This window comes from Manihot esculenta, chromosome 7 (genome assembly GCF_001659605.2).
Source record: "Manihot esculenta cultivar AM560-2 chromosome 7, M.esculenta_v8, whole genome shotgun sequence".
NCBI lineage: Eukaryota > Viridiplantae > Streptophyta > Magnoliopsida > Malpighiales > Euphorbiaceae > Manihot > Manihot esculenta.
Genome location: NC_035167.2, coordinates 5809188 through 5830762, shown reverse-complemented (window position 1 = coordinate 5830762; position 21575 = coordinate 5809188). Strand labels below are relative to the sequence as shown.

Genomic DNA, 21575 nt, shown 5'->3' with positions numbered 1-21575 from the left:
AGCGATTGTTAATGAAATAAAGTTTTTGAAGATTTTTGAAAGGCTTGCATAAGGTTCTCTTGAAAACATTCAAATCCCTTAGAAAAATCTTTTTCTCAAATAACAAAAAATCATTAAAGTTTAAAAATCATAAAAACACCTTACCTCACAAGACCTTACCTTATAAAATCCTACTTTATTCCATCTCCTCCAAACAGATAAGGAAAAGAAAAAGGAAATAAAAAAGATCTCACCGTAGATAATATAAAAGATATAAACATTGATTACAACCTGGTTCTGTATGACGACACGCTTAGCTGAAGCAATTTACCTGAGTATTGAAAATATACATCTTTTCCTAAATTTAACTTCAGTACACATTCGAATTCGAAATACATCCTCATGGACCTAATCCAAGAGAATGGCATCAGGAGGTGCACACCAGCACTGTGTTAAGCATCATATTCAATTTGAGTACACATAAATTTACAACTCAGTGTTTGTCACATTCATCACAATTAACTTCTGAAAATATGGAATCAGAGAGGAATATGTTAGTGCTTGCTTCTTTTCTCCTTCCTGTTCTTTTTCTTATCCCTAGACCTTTCCTTCTTTCTATGCTTCTTAGAGTGCTTCTCATCTGAACTCCTCGACTGAACCTTCTTTGCCTTCTTCCTCCTATCTTCATCAAGATCCTCCTCGGAAGATTCATGAGATTTTAGTGATGAGGGCCTCTCTGGACCTAGAACAACACGATGTTCCCTCATTGAGTCCAGGATGGTGGGTGGCTTTTCCTTGGCTTCTGGAGAAGGCAAAAGATAAGGTCCAGTTTCATCCATCCTTGAACCCACTGCACCTCGCCCGCGCTTGAACCTGTCAAAAACATTCACGTCAAACATCTGAGAAAAAGTTTTCTGACATATGAGAAGATTTAGCAAAACTATGTTAAAAAAATTTCAATATTTTACAATGCAATTACCTCGAATGCAAAAATTCCTCAACCTCATCATCCCTTAAGCCTTCATCTTGTTTGGAATAGGAGTTCCCAGATATTCTTTTACTCGAGGAACATGATGCACCGGTGTTGTCATTAATTCTAGCATGCCTCTTACTTGTGCTGCTGCCATTCTCATGTCTTGATCTCCCCTTAAGCCTATCATCTAGCTCGATCTCTTTTTGCCGGACTCGCCACATCTCATTGACCTCCACGGCTCGATTTGCTGAAAGCCAGTTGAATAGACAAAATATGCAGACATTAGCAAATAGCCACAACAGAAAGCAAATGCAATATTTGAGAGGGAAGAGAGAGAGAGAGAGTAAATCCAATATACTCCAAACAAGGAACTGATTGAGCTATTACAAAATAGTCAAGTAACTGCAAGCACGAAAAGTGCATTGAATGAGAGCAAAAATGGGTGTCATTTCTGGTGTCCATTTAAAAAGGAAGAAGAAGAAGAATGACAATAGGATAACTCCATGCAGTTCACATGCAAACTAAAGCATTCTCACATCAAGATATGCTCCTTATTTAATAGTATTTGATGGCTTAACCAATGCTGATAAATGCAGCCCCTATATTTTTTATCTCAAGTTCCCCTATAACAGAATAGCTTTCTGTCACATTACTGAGCACAATTTCACTGCTCAATTACAATTAGAGGCTTCAACTCAAACGTATCAGCCACAATACACCTACTGATGCTAGAACAAAAACAAAGACACCCAGATGTAACACCTTCAAGCATGTAGGCAAATGCATAATTGAATGATATACACTTCTATAAATGCATTCGAAGAATAAGTCCCTAAAGCCTCACTTGCTAGGGGAGAGAATCCAAGGCTTTATCTATCCACATCAAGCTCTGTATATAAACGATGCGGGATATTAAGGCCATAAAATTTAGGCACCAGTCTGCAACTAATAACCTCAATGATGCTCACTAAATCAACTCTGGCCAAGCTATATGACCCTATAGTCAATTAGTAATTTAATCTGGTATAATAGGTAAACCCTCACTGAGTTTTGAGTTGTATTATGAGGTAAGCCTAGATAGCAATTGAGAAATGCTTTAAGAAGACTTGCCTAAAGCTAGTTGTTAGCAAATGGAGCTCCCTGCTTTATCTACCCACATCAACAAACCCCACCCACCACAAACAACACAACCCAATATAACAGGTGTGGAATGTGGGATTGCAACACAATTTTTATATAAATACACTCAAATATAAAATCAGACAAATATAAACACAGATATAGATAAGGAAATAAAACACATACCTTGCTGGACTCCAAGAACAGTTGCTGTGAGGAACCGGGAATTTGGGCGACCCCTTACTTGAGGTTTTTGAAGATAAACATGAACACCTTCCTTCTCAGCTTGTCGCCGCAGTTCTGCAGCTTCTTTCAGAAGAATTGCAGCTATTCTGTTCTCCGTCTCCAGATCCATCAAAGTCTGAAAAAGAAGATCTAGAATATTTGAGTAAATTCATGGAATAAAATATGGAGGAGGTACAAACTAGTTATTTTCCATTTTTTTTTCCATAAGAAACAATTTGTCTTGAACTTTAAAAGCCTTCTTTTATAGAAAGCAATAAGTTCCTCATGTACTGGTCCAACAACTGAGAGAAAGATTTATCTTTCGACACAGAACACATAAATGGCAGACATTTCTTTAGCCTAAAGACTAGGGATGGTACTTGGTAGAGTTTTGCCTGTTCACAAATACACTACCCAAACACTTTTAGAAATTGAATTTCACTACCTGTATCCGTCCAAACCCGTTTACCATTACGGATTACTACCCAAACCCAATTAACTCATAATCCCAATAAAAAAAAAAGAAGGAATTTCACACAAAATCTTCCATTAGCATTTCAACAAAATTCAGAAACCCATTTCAATAGTCTCCCAAAAAAATATCAATTCATTCACAATAGTCTTTATTTCAACAAATTTTCAATAAATCTCACAAATTACAACCCTCAGCACATTTACATAAATCTTAGCATTTCCAAGAATTGCAGAAATCTCACATTACATTTCAATAATATTCAGAAACTCATTCAATAATCTCATTAAAACAACTCTCAATCCATTCAATAGTCTTTATTTCAATAAATTTCCAATAAATATCACAAATACAGCCCAAGCACATCCACATAAATCTTAAAATATCCATAAATTTCAGAAACCGACATCAATAGATCTTACAAATATTGGAAAGCAGACATCTGAAACTACAATCTCAAGACCCATTCAAACCTGCAGTGACTGAAGACGCGGCAACGAGCAGCGGCGGCGTGATTTAGAACGAGGACCAGCGTTAACGAGCAGCACCGGACGTCAGAAGGACTGGACCAGCAGATGCAGCGACTAGGGCCAGAGGAAGCGGCGGAGGAGAGCAAAGAAGCAACCAGGACCAACGGACGCAGCAACGAGGACCAGTCGCAGCAACGACGTTGACAGCGTCAGGAGCAAAGGGAGGATCGGCTGGAGAAGCGCCGCTGTACCTGAGGGAGAGGCGGAGATGCCGCGGGGGCAGGAGGAGGGGACGGGCGGCAGTGTTGAGAGTTGAGAAATGTTAGGGATTTAAGGGTTTTCTTTTTTCAATAAGGATCGAAGGGTTTGGTTAATTAGTTAATTGTTTACCTTTTAATTAACATTTTTAATTGTTTATATTATTTTAAAATATTTTAATGTAAGAAATTGATAAATTTTTAATTTTTGCAATCTCTTACAATTTTATTATACTTCGTTTTATCTAATTTAATATTTTTTAATATTTATAATAAAACTACGTATTTTTTACTTTAAAAAAACATTTTTCATTAAACTTATAAATTTTTTATAATTTATTACTTTACAAAAAAAAGTAAACTTTTACAAAATATTAATGTAGGAGTTGTTAAATTATATTAAAAGATTAAGTTGTCTGCAATATCTTAAAATATTATGTAAAATTTATAAATTTTATTATTTAATCATAAAATTATAATATTTTATTTCATATTTATTTATTTAATATTTTTAATATTTATAATAAAATTATGTACTCGATTTCATAATTTTTTTATTTTTTTAATTATTTAAGAATTATTATCTATTTTTTAGACTATAATAGCATATAAATTAATTATTATAATTTTATTTAACTTTTAAAAAATTTTAAAATATTTTTTATATTTAATAAAATTTAATATATTTAATATGAATATAATTAAAAAATTAATAAAAAATATATTTTTTAATATAAATAAAAAAGTAAAATAATAAAAAAAAGAATATTATTTTAATTTATTTAAATATATATTATTTTCCGTTAAATTTATAAACTTTGTAATATCCTACTTTACGGAAAATAGTCGACTTTTACAAAATTTTACTATAAGAGTTATTAATTAATTAAGTTTTTTCACTATCATGTTAAATTTTTTTTTTTATATAAATTTTTTAAATTTTAATTAAAATTCTATGATTTTAACATAAATTTTAGGTGAAAATAATCTACTTTGCAGATATCTAATTTAATATATATTTTTAGTATTTACAATATAATTATGTTTTTTTACCGGTAAATTTAACTTTTCTTTTAATTGTTTACTCCACAGAAAATAATAGATTTTTTATAAAAATCATTGTAGACTTGTTAAATTATGTTCAATTAAGTTTTTTTAACATTTCAAAATAGAAAGATTTACAATTTAATCTCTAAATATTACTATTATTAATAAGTCGGTCCCTACATTTTTAAAAATTTATTAAAACGTCATTATTTTTTCTTTTCGTCAACGAAATAGTTCTTCCATCTATTTCTGCCGTTAAAAATATAATAAAAGACTAAATTACCCTTTTTTTTCCTCCTCATTTTTCATCGGTTCTTTCTCTTTCTCTTCTTCTTTTTCTTATTCTTCTTCTTTGATTCTACTTCGATTTTTCTTTTTATTCTTCTTCTTTAAGGAGGAGGAGGAGAAGGTGATTCTTTTTCTTTTTCATCATCATCATCTTCTTCTCTTTTTCTTCTTTTTTTAGGAGAAAGAGGAGGAATAGGAGGAGGAGGAGGGACTATTTTATTGACAGAAAGAAACGATAAGAACGTTTTAATAGATGTGAGAAAAAATAGGGACTATTTCGTTGATGGAAAGAAACAATAAAGACGTTTTAATAGATATAAGAAAAGATAATGACGTTTTAATAGATTTCTGAAAATGTAAGGAGGGACTATTTCGTTGACAGAAAGAAACGATGAGGAGGGATTATTTCGTTGACAGAAATAAACGATAAGGGCATTTTAATAGATATGAGAAAAGATAAGAACGTTTTAATAGATTTTTGAAAATGTAGGGACTGACTTGTTAATTATAGCAATATCCAAGGACTAAATAAGAAATTTTATCTGAGGGAAAAATTGAATTTTAAAAATTTTATCTCTCATCCTTTATCTATTTTTAACGGAAAAGAGGACGAAATGACTATTTTGTTGATGGAGAGAAAAAATAAAGACGTTTTAATAGATTTCTGAAAATGTCGGAACTGACTTGTTAATAATAGCAATACCTAGGGACTAAATTATAAATCTCTCTTTAAAATATTATATTTTATCTGTCCTGGTATCCTGTGATGGTAGACTCAAGGTATATTTTGGTAAGTTTGGTTTGGTTAGCTCATGTCTTCCTTATTTTATTCTTTTCCCTTTTGTCCTCTAGTAATACATAATCGATGTCCTGCATCTGCACATCCTATTATTGTCACACAGTACCGTACTTATATTCTTTCCCATCATCAGGTAGCCATTTAATTCCCTCTGACACCATGTTGATACGATCACGGATGTCTAGGAGTTTGTTGTCCTATGAATCCGTCAAACCGGTTGGGCTAGACCTCCTTCACTTGGTCCTGATCCCTGCCCTGTCCAAGCGAGATCTGGGCTGCGTACTGAAGGACAGACCTATGTATTGGGCTTTAATGGGGTTACTGCCTGACCTTCCAATATGGGCTCAGTCATAACCTGGTATCTAAGACCTAGTAGTCATCAAGTGCCCCTTTATCCGCTCATTAATTATTTCATGATTATTGAGGGGGTAAATTCCAAAGTTTCGATTATTACTGCGCGGTTCTAAGAGTGCTTTTGTCAAACGTCTTCTCTTCGCCTTTACCCATTTCAAGTTTGTACTTTTGATTTCACTCACGGTTCTACCTTTTCTACTGCTTCTATTACTTTGCTCTCCTTCTTTGTAATTTTTGCTTTCTCAATTCGAGATATATCTTACTCTTTTCATGACTTCTGTTAGAGTCCCTGATGATGTGGGTCTGGTGTCTTCCATCACCCCTTCTTCCCTTTCTAATTACTTATCCAGCGAATATGCCGATATCACCATTTATAGGATTAGGGCTCCCTTTCCTAATGAAAGGATTGTCCTTCCCAATCCACCTCCTGTGGGCTTAATAGAAACTCAGCAGGGGCGCAGCTTGGTCTTCTTTGTCAAGTTGACCTTTCCTTTTACACCTTTCTTCATCGAAATCTTCCATCACTTCAGGGTGACTCCCCGTATGTTTTCTCCTAATTTCATCCTATTTATGTGATGCTTTGAGTCCATCTATCTGTGCTGGGGTTTTGTCTCCTCTGTTGCGTTGTTCTGTACCTTCTTTCGCCTCGTCAGTTTCAACCACGAGTTCTACTATTTTGGTCCCCTGGTAGGGTTGTCCATCTTTGCCAAGTACAAGGACTCAATAAAAGACTGGGTTGAGGCCTTTGTGGTAGTTAAGCTGAAAGAGAGCTCGGGGATCAACTAGGATGTTGATCTCTCTTGGGGAGAAGTTCCTCAGGGCTGCAATGACTTCCCCAGGTTGACCATGTTGGACTTCTTTGGCTGACCTCTGTAAGGAAGAAGTATGACGTTGAGAAGTGCATGTTCATGTCCAACCTTCAGGACTGCAGGAAAGCTGGTATTACTATTTTTCTATTTCTCTTTCTTGCTGCATTTTTCTCTTGTTGCTTTGGATTTTAACCGGATTGGTATTTTCTTTTCAGCTTCTACCGCATCCATGGACACCATCAAGCTTTCATAAAACTTCACTTTGTCTCGGGAAAGCATGAAGGTGACTCTAGCGGCCTTTAAGGCCAATAAGATGGTGGCCGATGTAACCCAAAAGGTCTTTCAAGCGGTGGACCCAGCAGCTGCAAATCGTTCTACTGCCCCTGCCCCTACTTTGGCCTTGGTGCCTACAGTAAGGGGTTCTCGGTCTACAATCTCAAGGATGTCCATTTCTGCCAAAGCATCAATTTCAACCAAAACTTCAACAGCTCCTAAACAGACTTTCAAGTAGCCCATCGCACTTAGCGAGTCCACCGAGAGTAGTCCGGACGAGGGCACTAGAGTTGCCCCTTTGGACATCCCACCTCTGCTAGGCTGTGGGGCCTATAGTGATTGCAGGGGCAGCTAGCAAGCGGGCTCGGACCTCAAATTTTGCTACTAAGAGCAGGGCTGCTAAACAAGCTCGTACTATGGAGCTTACGAAGAATGCCCCTGTAACGATCCGAAAATCGGACCGCCACCGGCGCTAGGATTCAGGTCGACTTAAGGTCGCCGAAACCCGTAGCAAGCCTGCTATACTCCCTGTGTACCTGTAAATCCCATACATGATCATATATTTGCTGTGAAACTAAAAACTTTTCTCTGAACCAAGGCTCAACCTGTGCATGCACTAACTCTGTACACAGACTCTCTGAGTCCACACAGTATATGTTAAACCTGGTCATTCATACTCATCAACTGGACATATACATAAAACAGACCATATATACAAAAAGATTTACAACACAAACTAATTAAGTCAAGCACAATTCTAACTTTATAAACAACTATTACATCTCTTTAACATTACATGTCCACACTATACTATTATAAAACTCTTTTCTCTTCCTGTACCCTGCTGAACTTCCCCTGTACACTGATCCTGCAAGACTGGGGTTAAGGGAGTGGGATGAGCTTTATAGCCCAGTGAGTAGAACAATAAAACAGGTCATTAAAACATGCTCTTATGGAATGCATCATCTCACAGACAATTCACATCAAGGGTAAACCTGTCACCACAATAGTCCCAGTATCACTTCCGTGCCAAGGCGTAGAATGGGCACCTGGTCTTCCTGTCATGTATATCTATATGTGTATATAACACCTGTACTTACCATTGTGTCAGGGCGTAGACTGGGCACCTGGTCTTTTCTATACCTGCCAGGGCGTAGAATGGGCACCTGGTCTTTCTCAGGAACTATTTGGATCATTCAGCATCCGCCCACATCAATAAGTAAGTATGCAGTGCAACATATTCGTGATTTCTAATGCAATCAACTTAGTGCATACTCATGATGTATGAAATATGCTAAAAGCATTATTTTCTCAATTAAAAGACTTAAGTTGAGTTCCACTCACCTCTGGCTATCTCTGGACTGACTCTGCAAACTCTGAAGCAGTACTCACTGCTGCTCTCTTTGGTTCCTCTGGTCTGTGCCTACACAGATGGACTCAAATGAGGGACCAAACTAGCTCAAGAACAACTCTATAAAACTCTCCAAGAATCCCCTTAAACACCCTAAAACAATCAGACAAAGCATGCAAAGGAAGGCTGGACAGGGCACTTTCGGCGGCAGGTTCGGCGGCCGAAAGTCCTCTCCAGAGCCACATGCACCTTCGGCGGCCGAATCTCTACTTTCGGCAGCTGAACCCTTTCGGGGGCAAGTTTCGAGGGCTGAAAGGCACTCCAGATGTAATACCCGGCTAGACTCCGGTCTCGGATGTCGGCGACCTCTAGAAGGGTAGAATCATGTTTTATACAAATGTTTTCATGTTTTAATGGTTTTAAGTATGAAATTAAATGAATTTTTGCATGAAAAGTCCTTGGAGGAAAACCCAGGTTCGGCCGCCGAAAGACAAGTTCGGCCGCCGAACATGCATGCGTTTTAGAGGCACGTTAGGCCCCCGAAAGCATGAGTGAGGGAAGTCCAGGTTCGGCCGCCGAACATTGCATGGATGCGGAGGCACATTCGGCCCCCGAACGTGGTCTGGCCAGCCACTATAAAAGGGTCCCTTAGCCGAAAACGGGCGAGTTTTCCCCATTTTCGGCCAAGGTGAGCTTTCCGCCGCCCCTCACCCATTTTTGATGTTCTTCCTCTAAATCTTTCAAGATTTTCACTTGTTTTCCCTTGGTTTTGAAGATTTAAGCTTTTGCAACAAGTTTTGGAGCTTTGGGAACTCAGGAGCTCATTTTCGTGGATCTCCAAGTTTAGGTCGTCTCCCTCTCGATCTTCAAGAGGTAAGAGCCGATCTTAAGCTCCTTATGTGTTTTAAATAAGTTTTATGCAAGATCTATGGGTAGAAATGCATGTTAGGGTATATGTTGAGTTTATGGGTTTTGATGTTTTGATGAACAATGTAGCTTGTTTATGTGTTGTTGGAAGTGTTGTAGATGGGGTATATGATAGTTTGAGACCCCTAGGTGTAATGTATGTGAAGTATGCATGTTGTAGAACTAGTTTTTACATGATTTGAGCTTGGGAGGCAAAATGTGCATAGAGGAGCTGAGTTTCTGCCCTTCGGGAGAAGCTCAGGTTCGGCCGCTGAAGTGACTTTCGGCCGCCGAACCCTCTTTTGTGGAGGCAGCATTCGGCTGCCGAAGTTGCCCCCGAAAAGAGACTTTCGTCTCTGTCTGGGACTTTCGGCCGCCGAAGGTGCCGCCGAAAGTGCCTGACTTTCGGATCTGTCCAGGACTTTCGGCCGCCGAAGGTGCCGCCGAAAGTGCCCTGTTCAGCCATTTCATGCATATTTCTATGTGGTGTTTTCATGATGTTCTAGGGGGTTTTTGGGGAGTAGTTTTAGAGTCATGTTTATGTATGTTCGGTCCCTCATTTGAGTCCACCTGTGTAGGTTCGGACCCGAGAAATCAGGGACCCCAGCAGTGAGATAGCTGCTTCAGAGTCTGTTGAGCTTCAGCTAAGAGGTGAGTGGAATGAACCTTAAGTTTTTAAATAAATGAAATATAACTTTTTGGAGCATGTTCATGCATCATATATGCCATGTGATATTCTAGGTTGTTTGCATTAGTATTCACGAATATGTTGCATTGCATAATATGATGTGGATGCGGATTGGCTATTGGATGATCCTCTAGTCCTCCTATGGTATGATATGATGATGATACGGTATGGATTGCCAGTGAGGCCCATTCTACGCCCCTGGACTATATTAAGAGAAAGACCAGTGAGGCCCATTCTACGCCCCTGGCATATTGGAATGTTATGTTATGTTATGTATGTAAGAGAAAGACCAGTGAGGCCCATTCTACGCCCCTGGCACGATTGGACTATGTTGAGGACTATAGGTGACAATACCATCCTTATGTGATATGTTTGTGATGTGTTGCATTTCATGGAAGCATGAAATATTTTAATATATGTTTTCTCTATTCTGCTCACTGGGCTCTTTAGCTCACCCCTCTCCCCTAACCCCAGATGTGCAGGTACAGGGTAGACCAGGAGGTTAGCCAGAGTATGAAGTGATATTATGTAATGGCTAGATTGTGGACATGACAATTGTATTATGATGTAATGTAAAAGTGTTTTAAGTTATGTTATGTAATTTGAATATTGAGGATAGAGTTGTGCTTGACCAATGCAGATTGTTAATCCCACTTGTATGTACATGGTCTTTATGATATGAGATATGAGGTTATGTTTCCACCAAGCTTATGTATGATGAGTTGCCCCATTGGAGCATTTGATGAGGGCTCCAGTGGAGGTTTATGATATGTTTATGTTTATGTACAGGTTGAGCTTGGTGGTTATATGAGAATGTTTACAGGTTTATGAGTTTTGTTGATCATGTATGGGATTTACAGGTTTACAGGATATATGTCAGGCTTGCTACGGGTCCCGGCGGCCTTACGCCGATCTGGATCCTAGCGCCGGTAGCGGTCCGGATTTCCGGGCTGTTACACCAGAGACGAAAGTCCATAACCTTCGGCGGCCGAAACTCCCCTCCAGAGCCGAAAGTCCAAACTCTCGGGGGCAAGCTTAGGCAACCGAAGCCACCTCCTCAGCACATTCGGCGGCCGAACCATTCTTCGGCGGCCGAAGCTGGGTTCATCAGCAAGGCAGAACCTTGCTCTGCCTCACGCCAAAACTCTCCAAACTCTTCCAAACTCAAACTCCACAAGTCCTCAACACACATATACTCAAGTATATGCACAAAGGGGTCAAAAACTACCTAAAACCCCAACAAACAACCAAGCATAACACATAACCATGCTTTTATCACTAAAACATCAAAACCTCACTCTTTACCCTATTCATGCAACTCTACCCACAAACTCCATAAAACTTCCATAAATCATAAGAACAAGATCAGGATCTTCACTTACCTCTTGAAATCAAGAAGATGAACGATCCTAACGTGGAGATATGGAGCAACTCTCGTTCAACCTCTCCAAACTTCAAAACTTGAGTTTATAGTTCAAAACCTTCAAAATAACATTAAAACCAATCAAACCTTTGCAAGATTTGATGAAAACATGAAGCATACCTAAGGAAGACAAGGTCTCACCTCTAAAAGTGAAAGAAAAAGGCAATCCTTATCCTTTCAACCGACTGAGGGCCTTTTATAGGTGGCTGGCCAGACCACCTTCGGCGGTCTAACGTGAAACCACAAGCCACGCATGTTCGGCGGCCGAACCTCACCTTCGGCGGCCGAACCTGGCTTTTCTTCCTTGGTGTTTTTCTCTCAAAAACTCATTCCATTTTAACTTTAAAACATACAAACATTCTAAAATACTTTAGAAAAACATTATTCTTACCCTTCCAAAGGGTTCCGACATCCTGAATTCCACCGACAAGTAGAATTTCGATATCGGACTCTCGCCGGGTATTACAGCCCCTCCCCACCCAACTGATAAGGGGAAGAAAGCAGTGGAGTAGCTATGGTTTGCTCCAGATAATGAGCTCTTGAATGCCATCGAAGTGACCCTTGAGTCTATGCCAGCTTCGACAGCCAAGATGCTCTGTGAGAAGATGTTTGAGGGGATCCCAAATGCCTCTGATCCCCGTTGTCTGGCCCTTGTCAGCCACCTCGCATGCTCCACCAAGCAACATGTAGTTTTCAGCTCTCATCCTCTAGATGACCTCGAGGATAGCTTGAGGGAGATGTTTCTCATGGTAAGTCATCTGCTTTTCTTAAGGATATTTTTGACTTCTTTAACTTTTTTAACTTTGTTCTTATTTTTCTTATTTTTCTGTGGTAGGCCTTCATGATATTCATGGAGATTAATGCCCAGAATCGGTCCTTCTAGAGTTCAATGGAGTAGTGCATTGCTAAGGAGCGGTAGAATGAAAATATTGTTGCCACTAGTGAGGCCCACGTACAGATCATTGAGTTCCAAGGGCAGATCAAGGACCTCACTAAGCAACTGAGGGAGATGAGGGGAGAGGTTGCCCAGGCTTCCCAACGAGTTTCTACAGCTGAGTCTCAGCGAGATAAGGCCTTAGCACAACTATCCTCTTTGGAGGAGTCCTGCTGCCAATGTGATGAGGCCAGAGCTCAACATGAGGAGGCCTTAGCTCATGCTGTTGTCCTCCAGCAGGAGCTCAATAAACACATCAAGGACCTGAAAGGCATGGCTTTGGCAACGGAGGTGCCTTGCCTCCAGCAACAACTTCACCAAGGTCACTGCTTTGGAGGAGAGGTATTTTGCGTTACTAAGGGATGCCCGGGCTGCAGAGGACAGGTTCCAGCAAGCTTGCAAGGAGCATATGCAAAGAGTACAAGGACTTTGCAGAGCTAAAAGGCAAGATCCAGTAGGCCTGCGAAGCGCAACTAGAGGAGTATAAGGCCTCTGCAGAGATGAAAGAAAGAGTGCATAAGGAGGCCTTCTGCATGTTCGCTTTGGGCTACAATCAGGGCCTTAAATCGGCTAGGGATGCCCCTCCACTTTGTTGGCAGACTTGAGAGCTCTTGATGTGGACTCTGATAGCGAGGAGGTGTGCTACGGAGAGGATGACAACCATTTGCCTAAGAATGCTCCTCGCTTGGCTTCTGGACCTCAAGGGGAAGATACTGTAAATAACCCTGTAAATGATTTAGTTAGTTCTACTCCCCCTTCCCCTGCTGCCTTTATAACTCACTCCAACTTTTAATAAAACTTTGAGTTTTTGTTATTTTCTCTCTGTCTATTTATTTTTTTATTTATCGAATTTACTTGCATTTTCATACTTAGACTGTTTTTATGTATATTGCTTGTGAACTGTACCGGACTGGCAGCTCGTTAACTTGCTTTGCTTATAGAGTGTTTGCCTTGTTGTATTATTTTTCCTGTCTATTGAATGGCTTTTTTTTTTCTTAAAGCTTTTAGCCATCTGGGTATATTTTTTTATGCAACCCTTCATCTCAATTTGTATTGCTTCTAAGTTACATATATTTGCCTCATTCATGTTTTGTCCTTTGCATGCTTGCTTCTGGATTTTAATGATAAGGTTTGCTTTTATTTTAATTTTACCTTGACTTTGCTTTTCTTTGGGCTTTAGGAGCACTGAGCTCATTTTTGAGGTCGGCGTGGTGTTTTGGTTTTGTAAGCCTTAAATTAGCTTTTCAGTGGGCAATACTTTGTCATGAAGTTGGCATTATAATGCCTTAGGTTAATTTTTCATGTGCCAAGCTCTATTGTGAAGTCGGCACCACGCCTTAAGCTAGTTTCTCTACACATCGGGCTCTTTTATGAGATTGGCATCTCATTTTCCTATGATCTGAGCTCTTTAGTGAGGTCGGAGATAGGCTTTCTTTTCGTATTCCTGTGATTTGTGCCTTTTGGTGAGATCGGACTTAGGTTTTATCACTTGTGTTCCTACGATTCAGGCCTTTTTATGAGGCCAGAGCCGGGATTTTTGTTTGTATTCATGTGATGTGCACTCTTTAGTGAGGTCGAACCCAGGTTTTTTCACTTGTGTACCTGTAATCCGGGCCTTTTTGTGAGGTTGGTAGCGTATTTTTTAGTTTTCCTTTCCTTGGGCTTATAGTCTTGTTGTTGTTGAACCTTCGTTATGGGCCTTTATCCCCCCAATCAGTTTTGTGGTGCTGACAGTCTTATTCCGAGACCGGTCACCCACCTCATTGGGGCCTTCATCTCCTCAACCAGTTTTGTGATGCCAGCAGTCTTATTTTCGAGGTCGATCGCCTACCTCATTAAGGGCTTCATTTCTCCAACTGGTTTCGTGGTGCTGGCGGTTATGTTCCAAGACCGATCACCTACCTCATTAGGGTCTTCATCTCTACAACCGATTTTGTGGTGCTGGCGATCATGTTCTAAGACCGATCACCTAGCTCACTGGAGTTTTCATCTTCTCAATCGGTTTTGTGGTACCGGCAGTAATGTTCCAAGACCGATCACCTATCTCATTGAGGGCTTCATTTCGCCAACCGATTTTGTGGTGCCAGCAGTCATGTTACGATACTAGTCACCTACCTCATTTTGGTCTTCATCTCCTCAATCGGTTTTGTGGTTCCGACAGTCATATTTCGAGACCGGTCACCTACCTCATTGAGAGCTTCAATACCTGCTCAGGAATACTAATAGGAGGGGAGAATTTGACAATTTTATTCATATCTTCAAGAATAGTAGTTACATTGTACACTTTTATAGGAAATACCTTTTTAAATGTTGAATATTTCAGGCGTGAGGCTTCATATTCCCTTGCAAGTCTTTGATTCGATATATCACAGTTCTGGTTACCTTGGTGATTCTGAATGGGCCTTCCTAGGTTGGCGCTAGCTTCCTCACAGCTGCTCTCTTTCCTATTGCTTCTAATCTTCTCAAGGTTAAGTCCCAGACCTTCAAGTTTGTAACGATCCGAAAACCGGACCACTACCGGCGCTAGGATTCAGATCGACTTAAGGTCGCCGGAACCGTAGCAAGCCTACTGTGCATCTTGTGTACCTGATAAAATCTCATATATGATCGTACATTTTCATAAAAAAATTTCATTTCATATACCAAGTTCAACCTATGCATGCATCATAAACTATATACATAAAACCCACACTAGAGCCCTCATCAAATGCTCTAGTATGGTCAACATCACATTCATCAAGCTTGGTTCAGCATAACTCATCATTAAAACTTTTACATAATAATCATGTTCACAGGGATTTACAAAAACATAAACTAGGGCAAAGCACAAATCTAATCCATTACATAGTACATGCCCACTACTATTCTATTACATAAACTTATACCAGCCTCTAGCCGACTTTCCGAGCTATTCTTGACCCTGAAAACATGGGGTTAGGGGAAAGGGATAAGCTACAAGAGCCTAGTCCGCAGAACGTAAAAACTGTTTAATAAATAAATGCTCATATAGAATGCATCACAACACAAACAAATCACATCAAGATGGACTTGTCACCAGTAACCCTCTACATATCCAATGTGCCCGGCCCTCGACGGAGCTCCTCAGGACTTCCTTTTAAACATAACATAACATATCCATAAATGCCAGGGGCATAGAATGGGCAAGCCCTAGTCTTTCTCTTACATTGTGCCAGGGGCGTAAAATGGGCAAGCCCTGGTCTTTCCATATCATATCATATCATAACATCCCAAGGGCTAGTGGATCATCCAACATCCATCCACATCAACAATAAATTATGCAATGTATCATATTCGTAAATTCTAATGCAAAACAACCTACTACATATACATGGCATTCGTGATGCATGATTATGCTGAAAAGCTTAATTACTTTAAAACAATAAATTGGTTTAGTTCTATTCACCTCTGGCTGACGCTTGACTACAACTGTAGCAGCTGACTCACTGCTGGCCTCTACGGTCTCTCGAGTCCGATCTTACACAGGTGGACTCAAGTGAGGGACCAAACATAACTCTAAACAACTCCCCAAAATCCCCTTGAAACATCACAAAACATGCATACAAAACAAGTAAGGGAAGGCAAGGCAGAGGACTTTCGGCAGCAGGTTCGGCGGCCGAAGGTCCTCTACAGATCCGAAAGTTAGGGCCTTTGGGGGCAGGTTCGGCGGCCCAAAGTCCTCCACAGATCCGAAAGTCAGGGACTTTCAGGGGCAGGTTCGGCTGCCGAAACCCTTTCACAGATCTGAAAGTGCATGCTTTCAGGGGCAGGTTAGGCGGCCAAAAGGCTGCCTCCCATGCAGGTTCGGCGGCCGAACCCTACTTCGACGGCTGAACCTGGGTCCTCCAGAAAGGTAGAACCCGATTCCGCCCTATGTATTTTAGCCCCAAAACTCTCAAATCCTCACACCCAACTTTCCACAACATGCATACTCACTCCAACATGCATAAGGGGTATAAAACTAGCCTAAACCCAGGCAAACAACAATAAAACACAAGAGAGAGCATACATTCATCAAGAACCAACCTAAAGCCTATAACCTTAGATCTAGCCATTCTATGCATTTTTAACCCTTAACCCTTTTTAAAACTTACTTAAAACGTATGAAAAGGTAAGGATCTACACTTACCTCTTGAAGATCTAAGGTAGATGTGACCCAAGCTTGGAGTTGAGGAGAAACGGTCTCCAAACTTTAAAATCCTGGATTCAAGCTTAAAACTTTAAAAACAAATGAAAACTCATGAAAATTTGAAGGATTTGAAGGAAAAACATAAAATCATCAAAGGGAGGGCAAGAACTCACCTCTACCCGAAAATGGAGAGAGAAAACTCTCCCATTTTCGGACTGGAGGCCTCTTATAGGTGGCTGGCCAGACCACCTTCGGGAGCCGAAAGGGGAGCTCCTGCGGTAGCACCATGTTCGGCAGCCGAACCTGGATTTCCTCCAAAAAAATATTATCCTTTTTCTTTTAAAACTTTAACTCAAAATCAAACAATAAAACCATGAAAATCATTTTGTAAAAACATATTTTACCCTTCTAAGAGGTTCCGGCATCCGAGATTCCGGATTTCAACGGAGATTTCGTCGGAAGGTTGAAATTCCGACGCCGAAAGGTTGAAATTCCGACGCCGGAGTCTAGCCGGGTATTACAAAGTTCCTCTCACGGATTTTCTGATTGTAGTTTTGATCTGCCTTCTATTGATAAGCGGTTGTTCTTATTTGTTCCTCGTCTTTTATTTCTTCAAGAACATCCAGGTTGCTTCTTAACTTCTCACTGTTGGTGCTTTCATCACTGAATTGGACTCAATGAGTAGGAATTTGCAGCTCTATAGGGATTACAGCCTCTGTTCCAAATGTTAGCGTGAATGGTGTCTTCCTTGTTGGTGTTCGAGGTGTAGTCCGAAATATCCACAAGATACTATGTAGCTCGAATGCCCAGTTTTTCTTAGCACCGTCTAACCGCTTCTTTAGCTCTTGGAGCATAATTCGGTTTGTCACTTTAGTTTGTCTGTTTGTCTGCAAGTGAGCCACTAAGGAGAACTTGTACCATATGCCCATGTTCATTAAGAAGTCTCTAAAAGAGTTACAGTTGAACTGCTTTCTATTGTCTGATATGAGCCATCCGGATATCCCGAATCAGTATATAATGTTACTCCACACGAAGTCTATTACTTTCTGGGCTATGATGGTGGGTATAGCTTCTGCCTCAGGCCACTTGGAAAAGTACTCTACGGCTATGATCACAAACCTCTTCTATCCCACAGTATTAGGAAATGGACCCAAGATGTCTATCCCCCACCGAGAGAATGACTAGGGTTTGATATACTTGACTGTGGTGTAGCCGGACTGTTGATAGCATTGGCAAAACTCTGGTAGATATCACATCTTTTGACAAACTCTCCAGCTTCTTTCTTGACTGTGGGTCAGTAATATCCCTGCCGGAAGATCTTGTTTGCCAACGTAGTTGCCCCCTCATGGACTCCACAGACCCTCTAATGTATTTCTTGGATCACCCTGGCTGCTTCTTCTGGGCCTATGCATTTGAGCCACGGGTTAGATTTCCCCCTTTGGTATAGGGTTCCCTTTACTATTTCGTAATTGGCAGCCTTAGCTACGATTTTCCAGGCTTCTGCTTTATCCTCGAACAATTTTCCAGTTTCAAAGTACTTTAGGTATAGGGTTATCCAGCTTCATTCTTCATCGATCTTCATGATGGGGCTAGCTTTTCAAAGGTGGGGGTGCCAATTTACTGCACATACACTTCGTCTAAAAGTTGTTCTAGTTCCTCCATAGACAACTTACTGAGTAGATCTTCTTCTTCATTCTCTTCTCGAGGTATTCTCTAATACTGAACAATGATCCCTTGCCCACCAAGCTTAGCTTCTAGAATTTGTACCCTGGCTAGGTACTTCTGCATAATGGAATCCTTCGCCTGGTATACTCCTGTTATTTGGTTCACAACAAGTTGAGAATCACTGTTTATTCTGAGGTTGGTTGCTCCCACTCCTAAGGCTATCTGCATCTCGTTTAGGAGAGCTTCATATTCTGTCATCTTGTTAAATGCCGAGAACTCGAAGCGTAGGGCATAGCACACTCTGAACTTATCTGGCCCTTTCAATAGGATTCATGCCCCATTACCCGTGAAACTTGATGATCCATCTATGAATAGGTTCCATTTGAATTCATGTGGTTATTGATCTCCCTCCTTCTCTTCTACTGAACTCGGTGATGTGTCATTCTGCTTTTTTCTTATTCGAGCTAAAGGAGCATTTAGCTATAAAGTTAGTTAAGACTTGGGCTTTGATGGCCGTCCGAGGTCGGTAGATAAGGCAGTACAAACTAATTTTCACAGACCAGGCTAGCATTCGTTCTGAAGTCTCAGGCCTGTGTAGGATTTTCTTCAGGGGTTGGTCAGTCATTACCACCCTCTGGTGGCCTTCTAGATACATTCTGAACTTTTTTACCACCAATAACAAAACAAATGCTAGCTTCTCAATATTCATGTACCTGAACTCGGCGTCTTTTAGCACCTTGCTAACGTAGAAGATAGGCTTTTGGTTCCCTATTTCTTCTCTCACCAGCACGACACTCACTATCTGCTTAGATGCAGCCAAGTAAATTAATAGTTCCTCTCCTGCGAAGAGACTACTAAGCACATGTGGGGAGTTGAGGTACTCTTTGAGGTTTCTAAAGGCTTCCTGACAATCCTCTGTCCATTCAAAGTTTGGAACTTCCCTCAACTTTTTGAAGAAAGGTAGACATCTCTTTGCTGATTTGGACATGAACCTATTGAGTACTACCACTCTTTCTGTAAGCCTCTATATATCCCTTATACAAGTTGGCTCAAGCATTACCAGTAAAGCCTCTATCTTTTTCGGGTTTGGCTCTATGCCCTTCCCACTGACCATGTGTCCTAGAAATTTCCTCCTTTCATGAAGAAGACGCACTTTGTTGAGTTTAATCTCATTCTATATCGTTGCAATACCATGAAGACCTCTTCCAGGTCAGCCAGGTGTTGTTGAAAGTCTATTTCCTTATTAACTAAATAGTAAATTTTAACCATAAAATTAGTATTAAAAATTTAAAAATATCATTAAAAATAGTGATTATTACTTTATATATAAAATAAATAATAAAAACTAATATATATATAAATATTAAAATTTTATTTTTATTTTATTATATAAATATAATATTGAAACTATGATATAATTGAAAAATAATAAAAATATCTTATAACTCTTATAATTTTATAGCTTTTATTAATTATATCAAGAAATATAAAGCATTCCTTATAATTTAAATTTTTATTATATTTTTTATATCTTAATAATATTATTTTTTTTTTTGTGATACTTTGGAATTTTTAAAATAAATTTTAAGATTTAAAATTTACTTTTTTGATGATCAGAAATGAAGGAAAATCTAAATTTACTTTTTTTAAAATTTACTGTATATCAACAGGATAATTCGTATAAAGTTTAATTAAATATTTATATAGAATATTATATATTCAATAATATTGAAAATTATATAAATAAGTTTAAGAGAGAAAATAAATTTTAAATATTATTAAAATTAATTTTAAAAATGTTATTTTGTTTTTTAAATATATATTAATAAAAAATTAAGATATGTTATATTATTTTAAACTTAATTTCTATAATTTTTAAGGAAGTGAAATAATATAATTAACAAAAGTGAATATTTTTTAATTTAATAAATATAATTAAAATAAAAATATTTATTTCAAAAAATTGTTTTTATTAATTAAATAAAACTTCAAAAACATGTTATCATTCATCATAAATTTTTAAATTCAATTTAGTTCATTAGTCCCCACTAATATTAAAATTTTAATTTTATTATAAAAAATAAAATTTAGAAAGCAAATAATTTCTTTTCACTAATATTTAAATTATTTCATTTTAAATATAATAAATCACATTTTAATTCTTAAATTTTAGTGTAATTAATAAATTATTTTTTTTATTTTTAAAACTGAACAATTAAACTTTTTGTAATTCATCCAAATTATAAATTTTTTTTTATTTATAATTATGTTAGTCCACATCTCAAAATAGAGATTTAATATTTAAAATATTTAAAATAAATTATATTTTAATTTTTTAATTTTATGTCCATTAATTTAAAAAAATTTAATATTTACACGTATTTATATTTTAATAAACTTCTTTTACTTTTAGTTAATTGGCTCAATTTTTACATTTTAGTACAATTTTAATCTATTTATAAATTCATAAATTAATAATTATATGTGACAATTTGATGGTTTAACTAAGCATACCACAGTATTATTATTATTATTATTATTAATTAATTAATTAATTAATTAATGACCAAATAATTAAAATCCCAACATTTATAATATTTTTCATTTTAATTCAAACTTTTAAATTTTAGATAAATTTGATTCAACTTTTGCATATATTTAATTAATTTTTAAAAATTAAAATGTAAAATCTATGATAAAATGTCAAATATAATATTTTATTATTTTTAAATATAAATTAAATGAAAATAATATTAACTCATATTTAACCATTGTTAAATGATGTATTTAATTTTAAAGTCAATTATAATCTAACTCTTAAATATAGAGTTGATAGTTTTAACTGTAAATAAATTTTATTTTATATTAATAATTACGAAAATTTTATAATAAATATATTATTTTTAATTATTTTATATATATTACTATTTTAGATTAAATAACATGTTGCTATAATATATTTATAGTTATTACTGTAATATAATTTTATCAGTAAACTATATATTTAACAATTAAATTGTATATCTTTAATTTTAATTTTTAAAATTGACTAAAGTTATAAACAATAGTAAATATTAAGCAAATTTATATAAAATTTAAATATTTATATTAAAATGCAAAATGGTAAACTGTTAGGTATATTTTAGCTGATCAGCTAATTAAAAAAATAATAGTGATAATACACGTGATATGTCAATTATATTTTTAAATTATTATATAAATTATTAAATTTAGAAATTTATAACTAAAATTACATTAAAATATAAAAATTAGACCAATTAAATTAAAAAAAATTAAAAAAATTAAATTAAAATATAAATATATATAAATATTAAAACTTTTTAAATTAATTGACCTAAATTTTATTATGATCAGTGAAACAGTACTTATATTTTA

General features: G+C 37.4%; 1 protein-coding gene across 2 annotated transcripts; it reads right to left on the bottom strand.

The window, feature by feature from the left end:
• Window positions 1-214: 214 nt before the first annotated feature.
• Window positions 215-3603, bottom strand: LOC110619763. Of its 2 annotated transcripts, none has more exons than XM_021763311.2 (4): window positions 3242-3603; window positions 2258-2432; window positions 959-1199; window positions 215-852 (listed from the first exon to the last, which is right to left on the bottom strand). In XM_021763311.2, exons 2-4 carry the CDS (start codon window positions 2424-2426, stop codon window positions 534-536), a joined length of 729 nt encoding a protein of 242 aa, XP_021619003.1. In that variant the 5' UTR covers window positions 2427-2432; window positions 3242-3603; the 3' UTR covers window positions 215-533. The 2 variants fall into 2 exon arrangements, with proteins under 2 accessions (XP_021619003.1, XP_043813915.1); XM_043957980.1 differs by lacking the exon at window positions 3242-3603 and adding an exon at window positions 3191-3212.
• Between the last annotated feature and the right edge of the window lie 17972 nt (window positions 3604-21575).